The following is a 16,480-nucleotide window of genomic DNA, read 5'->3' as shown; positions in this document are numbered from 1 at the left end:
TAACATCTGAACAAACATTATTTTAACCGTTATGAAGCATTACTTGTTTGTATAGTATGTGCGAACTCCTGTTAAAAATGTCTTTATAAATAATAAAAATGCATTACTTTAGCTCACTTGTTTCACGCGTGTAGACTAAAGCGTTGAATGTCATCACATGTCGTTGCACGCATCTTCCCATGTCCGCTTTCCAATCTGCACTCGTTTATAAAACAGAACCTTCACTCTCTCTCTCTCTCGCTCTCGTTTCAGGAAAAAAAAGCCAGAATAAAACTGCTATAGTCTTAAAAAATTATTTGTGTAAAATTCAGTAACAGACTTCCTCCTAGTGTCGACACGAAGCGAACTCCTCCTGTCAGTTATTTCCCACGGTGGTGAATCAGTCCATTCAAAAAGTATAAAGACTCCACACAGTATATTCCATGGTTCTGTGTACCATTTCCTTGGGATTCAGTGAATTCAGTAAGGTCAGCCCATTTCAGGCGCTCTCAGTTTAGTCATATCCATTGGTCTGAGCTCTCAGGAGCGCTCCTGCACCGGGTCTGCGGCCTCGGTGACGTTTGTGAAGAGTTAATCGAGTTATGCTTGCTGGGCTCGTCGCCCGGTCCTCTTCTGTCGCCGCTGCGTAAGAGCCGTTTAAAAGAGAATTTCTGGAAAACCGAAGAGGAGGGCAGGGGAGCTAGGCAACAATAAATCCAGCTTCTTTGTACATTGAGGCCTCCTCGACTTCCTCCCTCTCACGCTTTGGTGCTGAGGGCCATCAGCTCTAAGAAGGAGTTGAAGAGCGTCTCCAGCCAGCTCTGATTGGCCATGCACTGCTGAACAACCTCCTCTTGTCCAGGATCTTCTGAAGCCTGCTCTATAGTGTTCGTCTAAAAGAAAAGACGAGAGAGTTTTAATAATGCGTTCATGTCTGCGTTTGTTTACTCCAGCTGCGTTTGGGGAATGTAGTTCTTACCTCTTTCTTGCAGTGTAAGAAGGTATGATATTTATAATGATGCAGTGAATGGTAGAGACTGTAGATTCGACATGTGTCTGTAGACAACTTGAGGTCCTGGAGGAGACAGGGATGGTGACATGTTAGAATCTGAATTCTATCACAGTTTCTACATTGTTCCTATTAGTTATGATGAAGGCTGCCAATGGATTTAAAGTGTTATAGAGGCCATATTACACACTTTTATAAAGTCTTGATTTTGTTTGTGGGCTCTACTAGAATAAGTTTTCATACTTGAATGTTTTCCAATATTCTCTATTGTTGCAGCTCCTCTCTTCCCAGTCTGTCAGTAACGCTCTGTTTAGTTTCTGTCTCTATGAAGCCCCTCCTTCAGAAAAGCACACTGTGCTCTGATAAGTCGAATGGATCAGTGTGTTGTGATTGGTCAAGTGCTTCGAGAGTGTTTGGGAATGTCCTTTAATGAGGAATATTGTGACATGTTTGTTTCCAGAAGAAAGCTCAAGACTACAATCGAGGTGTTTCAGGGAGTTCAGAAGATTCCCTTTGGAATGGAATATTGTGAGATATTATTACTGCTAAAATAACTTGTTTTCTTTTTCAATATATTTAAAAAATGTAATTTATTCCTGTGATGCAAAGCTGAATTTTCAGAATCATTACTCCAGTCTTCAGTGTCACGTGATCCTTCAGAAATAATCATTCTAATATGCCGATTTGATGCTCAAGAAACATTTCTTATTTTAAATCAATGTTGAAAACCGTTCATATTTTTGTTGAAACTGTGATGAATTTTTTTCTCAGATTGACAGCTCTATTAAGTAAGTTTAAAAACAAAGAGTCCCATAATCAAATCAGATTTAGATTTCAGTATCAGGGGGACTGTTCACAGTGAAAGAGTCACCTGTGGTTTGGAAACACTCTTTTTGATGCGGTTCAGGGTTTTGCGGTTGTAGCATTCCCCACTCAGTCTGACCCTCACGGCGCCCGAGTCCAGGGGCTCCGCCGTAATCTGAGGGAACGTGTGAAGAGCTTCCTGTGGAGCAGGAACAGAGGGACATTCAGAGAAGAATGGATGGGTTCGCACAAGGTCCTTAAACTGCTTGGATTTAGCTTTTAGAAATGTCAGTTCTGCAATACCTGGAAAATGGGCTTGTTTAGTAGAAAAGTGCTTAAAAGAGCTTGAAGTTTAAAAAAAAATGTGGAGGTGGTTTGAACGCACAAGAAACAAATACATGTTTTGGAAAAAGTATTTAAAGTCTCATACTCCCCTGCACCTGGGGCCTGATGTATAAACTAGGGATGTGAATTTCTGCCAAAAATGCCATTCGAAAAACGAGGAGCAAAAGTCGATTATCGTTCGAGAAAAAAAAAGAAAAAAAAGAAAAACGCACAATGACAGAAAGGGAGGCCAATTTCATCTTTAGCGATTTATCATCAAACATACTGTTTATTATTCGAACAATTAACATGTTTTCGTCGTTTTTTTTTAACATAGTTAACATAAAAAAAAATACAAAAATAAGCACGACAGTCCGTTTTTGCATCGCCAAACCAGATGCTCGTTAGATAAAAAAAAAAATAATGTCATAATGATTTTATGCAAATCTACCTTGTTACTGCAAAAGCCTACTTTTTAAACAAATTAGTTTCAATCAAAACTATTCGTGTTTCACTGCACAATACACACATTACCACGGGATGGCGGGTGTTCATTTCATAAACTGTGGACAATGGTAGCTTATTTAATGTAGCCTATAAATGAAAATATATGTGCAGAAAACGGATAATGTCATCATACTTGTAGTGCTACCGTCGAGTAATAATCTGTTTGGTTATAAAATGTATTACCTGAATGAAATCAACTAGAATGTATTGTCCTGTGGAATCATTCATTCACAGACATCATACGAAGATGTTCAACTAGATCTTCATCGCTGGCAAAAATATGATGCATTTGCAGATTTGCTTTCAGACTAAACTGTAGGTCCACGGCCACTTCCTCCAACGCTCGTGGTTCTTAAATCTTCCTGTTACGACTCCGTGCCGAGTGTGAATTGAAAGCGCTTCAGACGATTCAGTGCGCGAGGAACTGAACAGATCATTCAAACTGATTCGCGAACCGATTTAGACAGATCTGCCAACTTGTTTGATGAAGTCTTTGAACAGAATCGACTCAAAAGAGTGATTCATTTGTGAATGGAGCATCGCTCATGCCCATAAAAAAGATACAGCGCGCTTGTAATAAACTACGCATTTAACAACATGTATTGCACTAAAATAAAGTAACGAGAGGAACGTCGCCCAACGTAGTGAAGTAAATGTAGCCTACTTTGTTACTACCATAGAATGTTACTACCATAGACAGTAAAGGTTAGTCCCACCTCTGTTGGGCGCAGAGTTAAGAGGTCACGACAATGCTCTTCTTCTGTTGTTTGTTTACACTATGTATAAAACGCTGGTATCCTAGATCGCGCAGGAGGGGGTTTCATTAATATTAGTGACACCTTGTGTCCCCGACACGAAACTACCCTGCTGCGCGATCTGTGACAGTAGGCGCACCGTCAATTATGTCACATTGGAATTTTGCGAAAATATAACGATATTCGAATAAGCAATTCTATGATCGAATTTCGAACGCAGTTCGACTATTCGACTATTCGAAGATCGCGACTCATCCCTAGTATAAACGTTGCGGTCGGACAAAATGGGCATAGAAATATGCGTACGCATTTTTCCACGCACATATCGGGATTTATAAAAAATAAACTTGCCGTAAATAAGTGTGCACCGTAAGGATGCTCTTGACCGTGCGTACGCACTCTTTTAGAAGAGTATGTGTTTTGGCGACACCAACTGGTCCAAAAAGCAATAACTATTTAAAATGAAAAACTTCTAAATTATCCTATTACATCACCCAATAAATCAAATTGCATCAACCTGAATTATCATTATCAGCATTCTTAACCAGGTGCAAATACAATTTTTTTGTAATGAATGGGCTATAAAAAGGTATGTGCGTATATAACATATCATTATAATGGATGCTCTAGCGCTGTTAGAAGACCTTGCTAATGACGCTCTACGGAGGGAGCGTGTTTTCAGAGGCTGTGAAGATTTCCTTGCTCATGATGAAGATTGGCTCATGAGCCGATTTCGATTCCCAAGAGCCATCCTCTTGGAATTGTGTTCTGAATTACAGCCAGTAACATGAAATCATTCCTGAGAAGTTACAAAATTTTTATATACAATAAATATAAATATTTGTTGTGGATGTGATGCTTTTGAACACTTTTCCTCTGGCATTATGTCTGTGTTTTAATGTGTTAACTACAGAGATAATTGCTTATCATGATAGCAGATTGTCTGAGAAAATGGTTTTGTGCAAATAATGCACAACAAGGTCTATCTGTTTCCATTAAAAATATAAATCAATTAAAATACTATTTGGCCAGTGGAAAAGATTGAGAAAAACTTTCTCTGAAATGCATTTTGCACTATTTTATTTTATTTATTTAAAAAACAAGGGAAGGATGGGCTACTAAATGATTTTTATTAATCTAATGTGACGGCACATCCGTATTTCATATTTTCCTAATGTCTTGTACCGTTAAACATGTTATCATGTGGATGAATAATCATATGCAAATGATATGCAGATGAGGATATGCATAGTAAAACTAGGCGTTATAATCTCCATATATGGTTATTTCGGGGTGGAGACTGCATGTGCGCACAATCTTCCGCTGACTGGGATTTATAAAGTGAATTCTGCGCAGGTTCTGGCATACGCACGGTTTTAGAAGTCTGAATATTTTTTTGCGTACGACATTTTTGGCTTTCGGGCGCATGTACACTTTTAGAAAGGATTCTACGCACAGTTTTATAAATGAGGCCCCAGGTGTTTAAGCGGGTTAACCACAAAGAACTCAGAATTACAGTAACACAACGTGGATGATTGAAATCCAATCACAGTACGTCACAGGTTGCCCTAGGTAAAATAGTATTTTATGCTGTAGATGCTTCAGGGCTCACGCTCTGTGCAGAGCCAGGTGAGTTTAATTCTTTACAGTGCCGTTTTTGCATATTTAAGATGAGTTTATTTCTGGAATTATAAAATGCTAAAATGTATACATGCGAGTTTCCTTCCATTGTGAACATACAGCAGTAACGTACTATACGTAATGCAAACAGTGACTAAAACAAAGGAATAAAGTCTCTAAACAGAAAGGCAAGTTATTCAGCATAATGAATTAGCCTATTATTTTAGGAGTTTTCCAGTTTCTCATCAAGACTGCCACCTACAGGCTGTATTTGTTTCATTTGTATTATAGGAATTAATATACAAGCACATTATATAGACATTTAACTTAGTTTACATTCTATCCTTAGTCGGAATTATTTTTGTATATTATATCCTGTTTATATTCTATAAAGCATGAAAAGAATGTGAGAAATAAAAAGTAATTTAAGAAAAACCTATTGTAGGAAGTCCTTGATGATGCCTGTTGCTAAGGGACATGAAAGACTACTGAAGCGATCACATAAATGAATCAAGCAAGCACAAATACAAAGGTGACTTACCTGGTGCTGGGAGTTCATATTGACTCTTTTCAAAAGCTTCCTCTTCTGCTCACTGAGAAGGCTGTCGATCTTGCGCATTGGAGGAAGATATAGCTCATCTGAAACAGCCAATAACATAAGGAGAAGGGTGAATTTCATCTCATGCTGTGAAAACGACAGCACAGCAGTTTTTCTGGGAGGTAATCATATTCATTTACCTTCTGTGTCCTCTAGAGCCTGAATCATGTCCGGGTCGAGTGCCGTACTGACCAGCATCTCCACGTAGCTCCGGTACATCTCACGCATTCCACGTGTGTTCAGGCCAGCTTTTATAGACACTGCTGGACAGAGACATGTCAACACACTATCATAACTGTACATCGCCTCCAATTTTATGTCACATGTCCTCATTTGTTACGTCTAAAATGGTTATTTTGAATAACGTCACAATGCAACGAAAAAAAATCGTAATGTTACAATTTCTAAATAAAATATAATTTTCTATTTTTTTCTTTTGATTTTACAGTTAAACATTATGTATGATATAGTTTTAATAATAGGGGTGTAACGATACATTGTTATACCGCAATATGACATTTATTCCAAATTTTGTGTGCAAATAAATCAAATCTTGATAAAAAAAACGATTGTGATTGTTAATGTGTCACATTAGAAACATACACTGTACATTTGGGCTAATGCATGCCATACACATGTTAAAAGTATACTCACTTTCATCCTCGCTCGCTGAGGAGTCTGATTCTGATGACGAGGGCACTTCCTTCAGCCACTTCCTGCGCTTCTTGGGCGGAGGCTTTGCTGGCTGAGGCTTAGCAGAGCGTTCAGTCTTCCTCTCCTGTCCAGCGCTCCTCTTCTCCTCCTTCACCTTCCCTCGTTCTGTCAACGCTGCCCGTTTCTCAGGTTTCGAAGGCGGCGGAGGTGAAGCTTTTTTCTCCTTTTCCCTCTCTTTCTTTTCTTCCCTGGTTTTAAGCAATTTTTCTCTGTCACGCAGTTCTTTTGGCCGAATGTTGTTTTTCTCTCTGCTTTCACGTGGTTCCCTTATCTTCTCTCGGTCTTTCTCAGCTCTCTCTAAGGGAGTCTGGTTATTGGGGGGCGGGGCTAGCTTCGGGACTGGTTGAGACTGCCTCCTAAATAGCAAAAAACAACAGGATGGTTGCAAAACTATGCCACATTGAAATGATGTGTTGTGATCTAGATCATTATGACACCATTATTAAGCAGGGCAACAGTGCAACACAAAACATGTAAAATACCCTACCCTAGTAAATAATGCAACTCTTAAGGGCTGTTAACTATTACAACTATATTAGCATCCATACCAACATACAATAATGTTTTGTTTATTAAGCATGCACTGCAGTGATGGCGTCTGTAGCTTTAAATGCTCAAGTCGGGTGGATTTTGATGGGCCAGCAATGATTTTATCGTTCATCAGCTAGATTAAAAATCCTTCTAAAGGTGATCCCAACGATATTGTTCCACTGTGTTATTGTTATAGTAGTGTGGACTTTCCTCTTCTCATAGAATTAAAACTTTATAGTTATTGTCCTTTTGTAAACAGCCCTTTACACTGCAACTTTTATACTGACATATAGGATGCGTCCGAAACCTGAAAAATGCAACAAGGCACATGCAAATTTAATGTTTGCGTAATATCCTGTCAACTAACATGCCTTCATCTTATGAGATATATGTGTCTAGTATGCGTCTGTGATATCTCACAGTCCTGTGAGTGCAGTTAAAGAACTGGTGGAAATGTAAATACTAGTGTTGAAGGATTAGCTGAAAGGAGTTAAGTCACTCAATATGAATAAAGCTTATTTGAATCTCTTCTAGATCATTAAACATGATGCTATCGTGCCTAGGTACTCTGTCTGAAACGAGTTTCCTTAGGAGATGCCTTCACACTCACATGTTGTCTGTGAGGTCATTGACTTGACAGGGCAGCAAGACAGATAAAGGGGTCAAAATACCTCAGGTTGACAGTAGGTCTGTGCCAGGGCTTACAGGAACAGACCCTCACGTAGTCTTTTTTGTTTATGTTTTCCAGAAACTTCACATACAGCCGCTGGTAGCGCTTTTTAGCATCCCCAAAGAAACCAAGATACTAGGAGGAAGTTGAGAAATTCGGGAGAAGGTTGCAAAAGAACAGACAAAATTTAGAAACATAGTGACAACTTAAAATGCAGCTTATAAAAATGTCAAAAACAAAACAGAATCACCAATTACTTAATGTTTTGATAAATATTGTATTATTCAATATGCAATTATGCATACTTTATTAATAATAATAATACATATTATTATTACTTTTTTACCATTTCTGATGAAAATCTGAGTGATGCTTACTGACACAATTCTAAGTTGTTCTGAATGGTGGTCATGATGGTGCTTTGCAGTTACTAAATTAGTTTGAGTAGTAGTTTAATAGGGTGTTATGTAGGTGAATGGGATTATTTAGCCTGTTTTATCAGATAAAAATAGAAAGACTGATATTTCTAAAAACCCTGGCTAAATACAATTAATAATAAACAGCACTAATAAATAAGAATCATAATCAGATGTTGTAAACAAAGAAGAAATGGCTGAAAATTGGTGTGCTCCTTTCTCCAAATGATGTGATGGGTCATGACTCACATTACTAGTGGCACAAAACTGTCTCTGTCCATCCTTAATCTCAGGGGAAAACTTCTGCAGCAAAGCTTTCTGTACACGCCAAATTGGAGGGGGCTCTCGTCCCGTCTGCAGGGCCAACTAGTGAGAGATGAGATTATCACAAAATGAAACCTACCTACCGTGTCACATTATACTCCTGCACATTTGCATTATACATATGCTGACAAACAAAAACTAAAAAAGACACTGAAAAAATACAGAAACAGATTGCCGTACCTTCAGACACTTGATGTCCTCAATCCGCACCACAAACTCATCCCTCTCTCTGAAAATGCCCTCGCCTCCACTCTCACTCTCATCCTCATCAGTCTCTCCAACAATGGCAGCACCGCTCTGTTTCTGTGCCAAGTGCAACGGTAGAATTTGAGGCACAGCTGGCTCTTCAGGGGAGGCGGGCTCTGCTATGGACTCCTGTACTGGAGGAGGACTGGGAGAAGGTGAGCTAGAGGATAGAGTGGGCTCTACAGGAGGAGGAGGAGAGAGGACAGGAACAGTGGAAGCCACAGGACTGGGTGGAGGTGAGGACTCTTGTGGTGGAGATTTCTGAGCGGCAGAAGGATTGTCCTCCTGTGGAGGAGGGGGAGATGGAAGGGGGAGGGGAGGAAGAGGTGATGGCGAGGAGGCGGAGGAGGGAGCAGGGGATGATGGGGAAACTGGTGGGAGAGAAGGGGGAGCTTGGGCTTCAATGGCTTCTTGAGGAGAGTCTGCAAGAGAGAAGGGTACTCTTAAATTTTCAACCACCTAGTTTCAACAATACAACAGCAAACAAGTGTTCAACTGTGTCTTAATAATGCCCTATTCTAACAAAGCACAGGTGTGTGGAGGTGTTTTCTAAGCTGCTTAATTCATACCACTTTCCAAAAATGACCCTCACCTTCAAATTTCGGCAGCTCCATGTCTGGGACTTTCTCTTTCTCTTTCTGGTCTTGCTCCACTACCTCATCTACATCCTTCTCTTTTTCTTCCATTTCTTCCTCCTGCTCTTCTTTTTGCAATCTTGCAGGCTCAATAGAGTGGGTATGGGCATGTGAGGGAAGGTGTGTATGCATTGGTGGTTGAGGGCTGAGGGCTGGTGGCTGCTGTGTTGGTGTCAGTTGTTCAGGAGGAGGTGGAGGAGGGGGTGGAGGAAGTGAAGAAGGCTGCATTGAGGTGATTTGAGGAGTGTCATACAAAGCAGAGATTGCGGAGGAGATGCTCTTTTGCAGGTCCTGGTTCTTTCCAACGGAGTCCTCCTCATCGGATGAGAAGGAGGGCAAAGTCTCAAGGTTCCTTTTCAGCTCTTCATCCAAGCGCTTGCATGGGCTAGGACAGCCTCCCAAAGACAGTCCCCCATCACTTTCCCCATCTCCATATCCAGATACAGCCGCAGCGGCTGGCGGGGGTGGTGGTTGAGGGGATAATGGACGAATGCCTCCACTTTTCCCAGGAGATGAATCTTCATTTCCACCGCTGTCAGCTGAGCCCGTTGACATTCCAGATGGCCTTTTTCCAGACTTGAGAAAATCTAGAAATGAGGCAACAAAGCCAGTCTTCTCCGACTCTTTATCTTCCAACTAAATATGAAGGGACAAAATTTGTGATTAGATTAAAATGTAAAAAATATGCTCACAAACACTACTGTGGAATCTACACTACATTTTAGGGCTGCACGATTAATCAAAATAAAACCGGAATATATGAAAAATTATTTTAAATTTTAAGAAATTTTAAGTAAACAATTATGATAATCCGTGTTTTTTTTCCCTCCAGTATAGTGTACTGAAATGTTAATTTCTGTTGAGTTATAGCTATAGGCCGCCTGCATGTATACAGGACACCCTGCAGTTTTCAAATAAAATAAAGAGTTTTTTGTCAAATAATATTATTATATTTATTTTTAAATATTGTGGTTTTAATTTTTTTATAAACTAAATAGTGTTATTACAATAGTAATAATTTGTATTTTGTTTAATATTTCTATTTAGTAATAATAATAGTAATTAGGGGTGGGCAATATGACCAAAATCATATAGTAAGCAATCATAATTACTTAATCTTATAAAAAACTTACCGTATTTTATTTCACGTTAACAATGTATATCACAACATAGTTATATACATTCTTATTACAGTTACTCTTATTACAGTTACAAAAGTTATTCAGTCAAGAGCAGTGAGAAATGCTCTCTTTTTTTGTTTTTTGACAGCAGGTCAATTTGGAAGCTGATAATTTTAATACCAACTGCACTGATCCATTATACTTTTGTGTTTTCTCTCTCTACATGTTCACTTTGACACATAGGTATGTGTATTTAACCGTTCAAGCCAATTTAAGCGTTAACAAACTTCTCACATGCTTTTAAGCAGCAGCTTCTTGTCTCTCAGACAGTGCACGCACATACTGAAATGAGTTGTCTTTAGCTATTTATTCCACTTCAACGGTTTAAAATCATCTGTTTTTAAACGGCATTGTTAAAAAAACGCATGCAAACCGTAAGCTTTCATGACCGAGCAGCACAACAACGTCACGTGACGTGAGAGTAACCACGATAGAGACGATAGTCCAAAAATCTCTACTGGTTTATCATGTCTACCAGCATATCGCCCACCCTTAATCATAATTATTATTATTAGTCATATTGATATACAAGCACAACATTTTGGGCCAAATTGTGCAGCCCTAAGTAGGCACAACAAACCTGGTGTTCTTTATCTTTTTTTTTTTTTTTGTTCATTTGTTTAAAAATAAAAAATAAAAATTGCATTTTTAAAAATCACAATTAGATTTTTCAGGCCTACTATATTTGCGTACCTCTTGGGATTTGGACTTCTTGTCTTGAGGTCTGTTCATGTCAGGCACTCCGGGAGTCCCAGGGCTTAATCCCAAAGAAGGAGCGGAACCAAGGGAACCATCTGAGAGAGCCGGATCAGTGCCTGATAAGGAGTCTGTCCGCAACAAGGCATCAGAAGATGACATGCTTCCAATAGGAAGTTTAATCTAAAAGAGGAAGATAAGACGTTATAGAAAATGTCCTGGAAAGTGATAAAATGAACATACAAAATTCAATATCCAATGTTTTACAATGCTATACAAAAATAATATGTAATAATAAGTAATGTGATAACTAATATATTTATTCATCTGTAATGACTACCAAAGTTTTAAGTTTCATTTTAGACAGTATAGTATAAATTGTAACAGCAGCTTTTTCAATTTTAACAGCTCACCTTGATGGGTTTGATTGGCTCCTGATGCTGTGTCTGCTGTTGTGATTGGTGATGCATTTGCTGTTGCATGTGCTGCTGATACATCTGATTTGGATCTTTATTGGCTATCTCCATGTCCATCATGGATTCATCCCGTCTACCTCTGCCTCTTCCTCTTCCTCTGCCTCTGCCTCTTTCTCTTTCAGGAACATATCCTGTTCCATACTCTCCCATCATACCCCTAGAGTGGTGAGGTTCTGGCAATGGGCGTATACGTGGTCGTCCACGTGGCCTTGGAGGTCCATCTCGTTTGGGTTTTGTGGGCTTCCTGCCTCTTTTCTTCGGTCCATCCTGTGGCAACAACTGAGGAGGGGGACCAAGGGATGAGTATCCAAAATCTAGATCACCCATTAAAGGGCTTAAAGTTCCCCCTCCCACTCCACTTGATTTGCGACAACTGGACACAAGGTCTGGTATCAGATCAGGAAGTCGGCTTCGGCTGTTGAGGCGAATGTCAGCTGGGACGTCAGCCTTATCCTCATCATCCTCAAATTCATACTCCTGTGCATAGCTCTTCTTGGGCAAGGAGTTTGGATCAGGTCTCTCCTTCAACAGATGGAAGGAACTGGATTTCAGAAGCTTCTTTGGGCGAGAGGAACAGAAAATTGGAGAGGTAAGACCCCCGGATCCAGACCCAGATCCCCCAGTACTTCCTATTTTGGCACCAGATCCTTCCCCGACAGTTCCAGTTGTCCCCATTCCAAGGCTGGCTGGCTGAGATTGGATTAGTCCAAGCTGCTCTGTGTTGACAGTAGATGGGAGCTCATGAGTCTTCAATGAGTCAAGATCTAAATGCATGGTTCCATTATCAGTTTCTGAAAGATCATGGCAATACTGCCCATACCCCTGGTCACTGTGATGGCCAAGCATATCATAACTTGGACCTGTATTGTCTCCTCCTCCAGGTGTAGTTTTAATTCCTTCCATTCCTTCCTGCACTGTTTGGCCAGATGCAACCCCATCTTGACCCTGCCCAGTTCCTCCTGAGCAACTGGATTTGTATTCCTCTGGGCAGAACATATCCTCCATTCCAGGAAAAAAAGAGCGGTCCTCATCTGGGAGAAGAGAATCGGGGAAGCAGATGGATGTTAAAGGAACAAACCTCTGGCTCTGTTGGCTTTGATTTTGGTTTTGATTCGATTTTGCGGCTGGATTTCTGGTGTCAAAGTGAGGCTCTCCTTGATGGTCAAGTTGAGCTTGAGGAATCTGGGAGCCATGAGAGGGATGAGACTGCTCTTGTTGCTGAGAAGCTGCAGAGGAGGCCTGTGGAGGAAGATGATGGTGGCTCTGCTGATTAGTATGGGAGGGATGAGGGTGTTGATGGTGGGAGTTAGGATGTTGAGGACCTTGTGATGCTTGTTGCTGTTGGTGGTGATGGTGGGATAGGTGATGTCCATGTGAGGTTGTTGATAAACTCATGTCTGGCTCAGGAAGATATGAGTGTAACTCCGAGGCATGGTGCTGCGTTGGGTGGTGAGATGAAAGTCTCTGCTGTTCCTGTGACTGGCGCCTTTCTACATTTCCTGCTGTTGCGGCTCCAGAATTCCCTCTGCTTCCTTCACCCCCTGTCCTCTCATCCACCATTGCCCCCTCTTGGCTAGATGTCCGAGAGAGGGAATGCTCTAGCATGTCTAGTGAAGACACTGTGTTAGACTTAGGGCGGCTCTGGTCTTGCTGCTGAGTACCATGACCATAGTGACCAGCTGCTTCCAAAGCTTGGGATTGAAGCTGGAGTTGGAGCTGGGATGTCTGAGACTGGGAATGGGTCTCTGATGACACAACTCCCCCAGTGGCTTCCATTAGCGCCTGCTGGCTTACAGAATGCTGCTGTTGCTGAGGGTCTATTTTGCTGCGAGTGTGGGACAGCACAGACTGCAGCAAATGAGAAGGTTGGCGAGACTGGTCAGTGGGAGAGTCCATAAGTGACTGTGACTGAGAATGATGCTGTTGCTGCTGTGGTTGTTGTTGATGTTGTGAATGCGACTGATGATGTTGAGTTTGCTGTTGATGTGTCTGTTGATGCTGATGGTGATGTTGCTGCACATCAGGTGTCTTACGCATGTAAGCCATATCTCCTGAATCTTGAGGCTTTTTCTGAAGATCCATGTGTGGGTGAGAGTGTAGGTGTGGGTGCGTTGGTGTATGTGGAGTGTGTTGATGGTGGGAGGTGGAGTGTTGAGGAATGGAGTGTTGGGAATACGGGTCACCCCGTCCATAGTGCACCACTGATCCCAAAGAATCATGATGATGGTGAGGATGGGAATGTGTTTGTTCTGAACTCCCTCGTCCTCCATCACTTACAGTTCTGTTGCTCTTCTGCTGTGGCTGTTGTTGATGTTGTTGTTGTTGTTGTTTATGCTGCTGCTGATGTTGTTGCTGTTGTTGGTGCTGTTTCTTTAGGGACATCTCCAATTGACTGTCCAGTCCAGCTCCACTCCCGGTGCCAGTGACGGCAGCATTGGAGGTGGCACTATGTGTTCGAATAACACTTTGAAGGTGGTACCTCTCTTCTGAGCTTTTGTTCATCTCATAATCGAGCCCCTTATTTTCATCCTGAGCTGGAAGGACTGGAGGCTGCTGGGTGGGCTGTGAGGAATGATGGCTTTGAGGAGTATGGTGATGTGATGCTTGAGGAGTAGGACTCTGGGCTTGAAGAAGGTGTTGGATGAGGAAATCATCATCAACATCATCATCCTGTTGTGGCCTAGACTCTGTTACACCAAGTAGGCTGTTATCAGACTTTGTTTTAGGAGGAACAGATGAGTGGTAGGGTTGTGATCGAGGTCCTCTTGTGTCTTGGTACCCTTGTGGGGAAGGCAAAAACGAAGGTGAGAGAACAGACGATAAATATTTGTTGGATCCTGCTCCAACAGGAGACTGAGCAGGTCGTGAAGGTGCAGGAGAATGCAGACCAGGGCGGATGATTCCAGAATTGCCAGATGGAGAAGGGCTGGAATCAGGGATGTGGTAAGATCCACCACCACTTCCTCCACCTCCCACGCTACCACTGCCTCCAGTTCCTGTGCTGCTTCCACTACTACTACCACCAGTTGTTCCACCACTTGCTCCTGACCGTAGAAGGGCAGGAGAGTGTCCTGATGCACCATAACCCATTGATGGACTTCCAGCACCTCCTAGGGATGGTGGCAGAGACCCATAACCTGAATCAGTCCCATATACTGAATCTGCTGAAAACGATTGACTTCCCAAATTCCCATATCCTTTAGCAACTCCAGAGGTCCTAGCTGAAGGAAGATCATGAGTCTGTGGAGAACTGAATCCCCCATATGACTGGGAAAGGTGTGATGGGGGAGGCTGATTTGGAGAGAAAGACTGAGGTTGAGGAGGGGTCTGGCCAGTTAGACCACTCGATGACTTGACTGGAGCCACTGGGGATCCATAACCCGAGAGGCACGACTTGGGAAGGGTTTGCTGGGTGGAGTTAGAGGAGCTCTGGGAAGGTTGGGAATGTGACTGGGATGGAGGAGGTACAGTCTGAGTTGGCGGTTGTTGCCGAGAGGATGCGGAGGCAGAAGTGGAGGTTGGAATGGAATTAGACTGACGAGCACTAGCAGACGCAGTAGAAGAGGAAGAGGATGAAGATGAGGATGAAGCAGAAGAGGCAGAGGGTGGTGTGTGGGGGGTTCTGGAAGAAGATGCAGATCCAGAAGAGGAGTAGCCACTGCTGGAGCTGCTCTTTGTCCCCTTTCCAGTCCCACCAGAGGATGTGGATGATGAGGACCCATAAGAAGGTTGGATTATTGGTCTGTACTGTTCAGTCCTGGGGGAGGGTTTATGGTCTGAGGAAGGACTGTGTTCACCTAGAGGACTGCACGAGAGGCCAGCATGGCGAGTATGAGTGGCTTGCTGATATCCTGATACCCCACAGCTGAGGTAGTGCTGCAGGGGGTGAGGGGTGGATGGGGGGGCTTGTGCCGGAGAGGGACGTTGGTAGTGTTTAATTACACTGTCTTGTCTTGATACTGTCCGCTCTTGGGATGATGGCTGAGGTGGAGCAGGGGTAGAGGAAAACACAGAGGCACTGTACAATTGGGAGGACTGGTCTTGCAGTTGAGAGGACAACAAGTTGAACTGATGAGACTGTATATGGCGGGCAGAAACTGAGGCTGCAGAGGAGGCTTGAGCAGATGTGACCCCACTCACAGAAGGATCGTGACTTCCACGGTAAGCCGCAGCTGCACCCTGTGATGACAACAGGCGGTCAAAGCCCAGGCTCGACTGAGAAGGCGTCTTGATGTGGAGTAAAGGATCGTGGGGTGACAGGAGGCCATTGGAGGTAGGACTGAAAGTGGGCGCGTCCTGTAAGGACACACCAGGGAAGGAGCGCCCTGAGAATGACGCTGGGTGTTGATAGGCAGACAAAGCAGAAGAGGATGGAAAGGATCCAGATCCAGGAAGAGCACCAGAGATGAAGAGCTCTGCAGGGGCAGGTGTGTGCATGGCTAAAATGTGGAGAAAAGACACAGAAAAGATAAAAGCTAAGGCTAAGAAAATGGCTGTGAACACTGAGTTATTACAAGAGAGCAAATTTATATTTTTTAATCGTTGTTATAGCAACAGTGATGAAAGTGCTGGATGACTGCACTTACAGTTTACCAGAATTTCCACCATATACTCAGTACATCAAGGAAGTGACTGTGCATTCTTGATGTAATTTTTATCAAATATGTTATTTCAGTTTGTTGTACATTATTCAAATAGAAGAACCACCCATGCAAACCCCATACAACTCAGTAAGCTCAGCTTACCAGTCTGCCATGATGGAGTGCGAAACTGTGATAGGAGGGATGAGGCAGAGGGAGGTGGCTGTGGACCCCGGGACTCTAGTGCAGATATAAGGTTCATAACCGATGGATCTGGGCCTGATGGACTTGCGTGGTGGAGCCCAGCATCAAAAAGTCCAGAAAGGCCTATGAGAAACATGGAAAAACAATGATGTAATGAGAACATTTTGGTAAATATATTACTTCCACACACACACACACACACACACAAAAC

General features: G+C 42.3%; 1 protein-coding gene across 1 annotated transcript in view; it reads right to left on the bottom strand.

Annotated features, from left to right (window-relative positions):
• Positions 1 to 528: 528 nt before the first annotated feature.
• Positions 529 to 16,480, bottom strand: part of prr12a (proline rich 12a) — a 28,226-nt gene continuing 12,274 nt past the window's right edge. Inside the window, exons 3-15 of the mRNA XM_056246010.1 lie at positions 16,231 to 16,392; positions 11,423 to 15,924; positions 11,007 to 11,192; positions 9,090 to 9,768; positions 8,432 to 8,904; positions 8,177 to 8,293; positions 7,513 to 7,646; positions 6,251 to 6,666; positions 5,737 to 5,856; positions 5,540 to 5,637; positions 1,860 to 1,991; positions 959 to 1,054; positions 529 to 872 (exon numbers count right to left, since the gene is read on the bottom strand). Coding sequence (XP_056101985.1) covers positions 738 to 872; positions 959 to 1,054; positions 1,860 to 1,991; positions 5,540 to 5,637; positions 5,737 to 5,856; positions 6,251 to 6,666; positions 7,513 to 7,646; positions 8,177 to 8,293; positions 8,432 to 8,904; positions 9,090 to 9,768; positions 11,007 to 11,192; positions 11,423 to 15,924; positions 16,231 to 16,392 — 7,250 coding nt within the window. The 3' untranslated portion in view covers positions 529 to 737. The remainder of the gene's footprint in view (positions 873 to 958; positions 1,055 to 1,859; positions 1,992 to 5,539; positions 5,638 to 5,736; positions 5,857 to 6,250; positions 6,667 to 7,512; positions 7,647 to 8,176; positions 8,294 to 8,431; positions 8,905 to 9,089; positions 9,769 to 11,006; positions 11,193 to 11,422; positions 15,925 to 16,230; positions 16,393 to 16,480) is intronic.

This window comes from Rhinichthys klamathensis, unplaced genomic scaffold (genome assembly GCF_029890125.1).
Source record: "Rhinichthys klamathensis goyatoka isolate OS25496 unplaced genomic scaffold, OSU_Roscu_1.1 h1tg000035l_1, whole genome shotgun sequence".
Lineage (NCBI taxonomy): Eukaryota > Metazoa > Chordata > Actinopteri > Cypriniformes > Leuciscidae > Rhinichthys > Rhinichthys klamathensis.
This window is presented reverse-complemented; position numbering and strand designations above follow the sequence as displayed.